Here is a 5,342-nt window from a genome sequence, read left to right on the forward strand (position 1 = left end):
TACGTTTTTTTTTGAAGGGAGTTCCAAACGTTTTAGACCATCTAATGAAAAATGATAAAGAAATAATGGTATGGACATGAGAAAAATGTATTTAGGTTTGAAGACTATGGAACATTACCTACACTGTTCTACTACTCTGTGACACCATGAGTTCCGGATCATTGTCTAGGTTTGAATGTAAAGGGTCCAGGGAGGGTTGGGCCTGCTGCTTTGTGAATGGACACAAACAACAATCATGAGAGTCAGGGAAGTCCTCTCCATTCTCCTGCTCCTCCTCAGGACCAGCTTGGAGGAAGACACAGGTGAGATCCTGCTCTCTACAGCTGTCAGCTGTGCTAAATGGATCTGATCTGAAAAACCAATCTTTAGCTGTAATTAGTCTGAATTCTGGGGGATACCCCACCTGTTGTGAGATGTTTTGTTATTCAGGGTCTAATTGTCACAGTTGGGGAGAGTGATATGACAGCTTTGTATCACACAGTGGTGTCAGTACTTGGTAATTGATAGGGTGTACTCTACCTCGGCTTCTCATTGCATCGCAGACCACATTGCATGATAGTCCAACCTTTACCTGTGACTGCGTGTCACAGTCATAACCTGCATCAACGCCAATCCCACATTTTACATTCTGACAGTGAAGGTTTCTCACAAACTTACTGTTTGCTCAAGTCTGGGTAGAGTAGATTTCTCCTACTAGATTCCAGCCACTGTGAAACCCAGGTGTGATGTTAACTTGACCTATTCTTCCCTGCGGTGGCCCACAGTGGCAAAGGACCTAGGGGCTCACCAGCTGGAGCGCCTGGTGGAGCTGCTAACCAGCCAGGAGTGTGAAGACCTCCTGTCAGCCCTCTCTCACCCTGAGGACGACATCTTCCACAAGCTGGATCACCTTTCTCTGGAGAACAATGAGCTTGATTTGCAGGCCCGAGTCAGACGAGACACAGGTACGGCTGTACTAACATCACAGTCATTACGCCCCATTCAGATTGGTTTGAATGAATCTGACTGCCTGTCCTGTCTGTCTGTCCTATCTGTCTGTCCTATCTGTCTGTCCTATCTGTCTGTCCTATTTGTCTTTCCTATCTGTCTTTCCTATCTGTTTGTCCTATCTGTTTGTCCTGTCTGTCTGTCTGTCCTATCTATCTGTCCTGTCCTGTCTGTCTGTCTGTCCTGTCTGTCCTATTTGTCTGTCCTATCTGTCTGTCCTGTCTGTCCTATCTGTCTGTCCTGTCTGTCTGTCCTGTCTGTCCTCTCTGTCTGTCCTGTCTGTCTGTCCTGTCTGTCCTCTCTGTCTGTCTGTCTGTCTGTCTGTCTGTCCTGTCTGTCCTCTCTGTCTGTCCTGTCTGTCCGCTCTGTCTGTCCTGTCTGTCCTCTCTGTCTGTCCTTGACCATGTGTGTGTGACTTTATGTGCTGACAACCAGACAAGGAGTCTCAGTGTAGGACATCTCTGACAGAATGGCTGCAGAAGCACGGAAAACAGACTTACTATGACAGGCTGGCCCGAGCCCTGCAGCAAATTGGCAGGACAGACATTGCCATAGGTCGGACATAAACACACACACATACACACACACACACACACATGTACTACATGACATCCACTAACTGTGTGAACACATGACTACTGTTCAAGAAATGTGTTAAAGCACATCTCAAAAGCGGACTTGTTATTAAAATGATAAATTATTGTTAGGGTATAGAGTTCTTCCTAAGCTGGTTCTGGCTTTGTTTCAGTCCATAACATAATTGCTTCATTAGTAAAAAAGAAGATCCAATTTAATTGGACTTTCAAAGCTGGCATATTTTGCACAATGCCAGTGTCTGGCATGTGTTGGGGTCCACTGTGCAGGCAGTTCCACAGTCGAGTGGCGTCGGATATGAGGAGGTGTAAATGATCTGACAGAAGACTCTGTGGAGCTGACACCAGTCACAGTACAAACCATCTGCTGCCTCCATCATCTGACTTGGAGCGAGAGAAAGAGAGATGGAGAACGGTCTGGAAGAGGGAGAAGGAAGGGTGAATTGAAGGGGGGAAAGAGAGAAAAGAAGAGAGTGACAAGAGATGGAGAAAGAGAGGCTAAGGGAGAGATTAAAAGAGAGATGGAGAAAGAGAGAGAGAGACAGAAAGAAATAGCAGAGTGGACTTAAAAACATTCTTTAGTCAATATTGCACACAAAAGCAATTAATGCTTGGATCAAAATAAATGTGCAAATAAAAAAAGCCCAATAACCAAAAACATGACTGCAATTATGAAAGAATCAACTTGTGCATGAAATATTGGCAGATAATGGTTTAGTTAGAAAAGAGAGAGCAGTTGCTGAACATTAAAACAGAACACTGATTGACCAAAGCCTTTTTAAAATCCTAGCCAAGAGGTACTCAGCTCTCAGTGAATAGCGATGGCATCAAAAATGACTTTAAACCCACAGTCTAGTCAACAGTGTGACTAGCCATTCACAACACCACTGGTCTGTATTTATAGAGGTAGGCAAGAATATCAACCAGGACAAAAGCCTGAACATGAAGCGATATGTGGAGGACTACCACAAGCATGTCAACAACTTGGAGTTACCCATGGTCCAAACTGAGGATGACCCCCATGTAGACCAGCAGCCCCAGGCCAGACAAGGTGAGTTTAAGACCTGCTGATGATGCCATGTCATCCATGTAACCGTGTATTCACCATGAGAAGGGTTTGCATGTAGCTGTTTGGATTGAACAGTCTCATCATATACTGTAGGTTAAGTAATCAAACACAACACTGTCGGGTACACTTGTGTTTTCCAATGTGCTTAGATTAAAAGAGATTGGAAACGGTTGCCGTGGGCAGTCATCCAATTCATAACTAATCAACATCAACCTCATTTTATCAGCCGGCATTTTCTCTAAGGATAACTGCAAATTCCCAAATTTAATTATCACCTGTCAATTCTTCTTTGTATTATTCTCATGAGTGTTTTGATGACTCTGAAGTTTCTGTGTGGTTGACTGTTTTAACCTGCTGCTGGATTGTCACAGTGTGTTGTTGACTGCTTGCTGTCTGGTTGCTTGGCAGTGAGGGACCTAAGGTGGAGTGACCTGGAGCTGTTGGTGGAGAGGGCTGCAGTCCCTCCGTACCAGCGGCGCCCTCTGCAGGGGGCCTGGCCTCTCGTCTACGGCCTCCTGGCGGGCTTCGGTGGAGCCTTCCTCATCAGCGTGCCCCTTCTCCTCTTCCTTCTTCGTATCTCCCGTGGCGACCTGCTCAGCCTGTCCTGTAGCAGAGGAAGGTCCTCGTCACAAAGACGCCATCGTCACCCTAGCCAGACACGATGGACCAGAGAAGCTGGAAGCTGTGGAGATGGATCCTGAAACGTCCGGTGGAAAGGTCAGAGGTCGGCCCAGGTGGCACCAGTTTCTGAACTGAGGGTAAGCTACTGCTGACGAGCAAATAAAATCAAATAAAAACATGTGTGCTCTAAATGCAAAGTCTTTATCGGTCATCTTTGTTTCAAATCCATCCAAAATGTTCATCAACCAGTTTGAAACAGTTAAAAACCGAACATGCATACTACATGAACTATCACAACCTTGTTCCCGCTCCTCTCAGAGGTGGGAGTGTACCACAATCTGGCAAGAACCACAAGTGCCCAAATAACTAGACAAGATGGCTACCGCACCACATTTGGGAAAAAATGACGATCATTTGCTTTGTGATAATGCAGCAGTACTGCATGCTGTGTCTGCTGGAGTGATGCACAGTTTTGTCCTGCCGGTGGCTGGAAGACGGGTGGTGTGGCAGATGCACTGGAACACGACTGTCGCAACCAAGGTTGTTCTGGTGCTACTGTGACAGCGATGCCACTTTCCATTTCTCCTCCCAGTGATGGCAGCGTGCCCGTCTGGCGTTAAAGAACAACTAATTATCCAGGCTGGCGCCTGCTCTCCCGAGCCTGCCCGTACCTCCACGGGCTAGCCAACAGGCTAATAACAATGACAGCGCTCACAGACAATGAAATACTCTGGGCTGGGATGGTAGAGAGTTGGCAACACAGTGTCTGTCCAAATTGAAAATAAGGAACTTTAATGGAGAATTGGAAATTGTGTGTTGGGATGTCCGTGTATTTTTTATGTGTCTGGACCTTCAGTGTCTGAAACAACAGTGTTGATGGGAGCTCTCTGAACGTCAGCATGCCAACACAGGCATGCAGCAGCAGCCTACCGTAGGATGCTGTAACATGAAAAGTAAAAAAATAAATGAACTGAAATGTCATTTTAAATAAAGACTTTGTGTACCATTGTATTATAGTTACTTGTTAATAAGACTTTCACAACACCGAAACTTAAAATATCCGAGCAGCTCTGGAGTGATTTCTTTATTTTTGTATGCACATTTCCCTCATTCATAATTCCTGTTTCTTATAATTGAACTAATTACTTCATTATAAAGCCTGGCCTAATGTGCTTCAGGAGCTATACAGTTTGGACTAACAAGTGGTACTAAGCAGCAATTAGAGGCAATTAGGTTTTAAATCAACATCTAAATAAATTAGAATGCCAAGCGTTAAGGCTTTTGCTCCGTGTGCAGAGGGCGTGTATCTGAGAATGTCAATACAAACATGGAGTCAGACAACAGCCTCTCAGGTACATGAATACTAAACCTAGAATATCACACGGATAGTTTGTGTCCTGCCAAAACAATGTTTTTTGTTTTAATTTGATCATATCTTTTCTAAACTTTTGCTGTGAGTCAACTTGCCTGGTACACCAGTTAGTGCAGAACTTTCTGATATTACTTTCAAAACATTCAAGTTCATTCAAAGGAAAAGGGGACCTGCTTGTCTGGTGGGTAGCTCACTGGGCACTGACTTGGACACTGACAGCTCCCTGTGACAACACAGAACTTCTTTCTCTTTATCTCCCCTTCTCTTCATCTTTCCCCCAGGTGGCCGTTCATCCCCTTCTTCTACGGCCGTGACAGGCTCACCTGCTGGGGGCTCACCTGGACGGCAGCGAGCAGGGGAGGCCAGCTCTCTGTATGCCTGAGCGACTCCCACAGACAACATCCCACATGGGGCCTGTCTGTCTCAGTAGAGGCTCCCCCCACCACGGTACAGGCTTGCCCCTTCAGGATCATGAGGAGCTGTGTGATACAAACACCACGTTCAGGCCCCACGAAGCACGGCACACACACTTTTGAAATGGAGATTTTCTTTTCTTTTTTAAAGCACTTCCACAAGATTGTTCAACGCTCTGCAGAATTGCTTATTCAGCAAGCTGGTGCCCGGTCACACGTTTGACTGCTATTTTGTTCCTCTGGTCTATTCGGAGGCATTCCACTGTCCCTGTGAACGGCGTACAGGC

General features: G+C 45.7%; 1 protein-coding gene across 1 annotated transcript; it reads left to right on the forward strand.

Annotated features, from left to right (window-relative positions):
- The first annotated feature begins 235 nt into the window (after nt 1-235).
- Nucleotides 236-5,024, forward strand: LOC136945263 (transmembrane and death domain protein 1-like). The gene is made up of 6 exons (XM_067239008.1): nt 236-302; nt 765-953; nt 1,420-1,542; nt 2,485-2,631; nt 3,058-3,255; nt 4,924-5,024. The coding sequence occupies exons 1-6, from the start codon at nt 236-238 to the stop codon at nt 5,022-5,024; spliced, it is 825 nt and encodes a 274-aa protein (XP_067095109.1).
- The last annotated feature ends 318 nt before the right edge of the window (nt 5,025-5,342 follow it).

This window comes from Osmerus mordax, chromosome 7 (assembly GCF_038355195.1).
Source record: "Osmerus mordax isolate fOsmMor3 chromosome 7, fOsmMor3.pri, whole genome shotgun sequence".
In the NCBI taxonomy this organism is placed as follows: Eukaryota; Metazoa; Chordata; class Actinopteri; order Osmeriformes; family Osmeridae; genus Osmerus; species Osmerus mordax.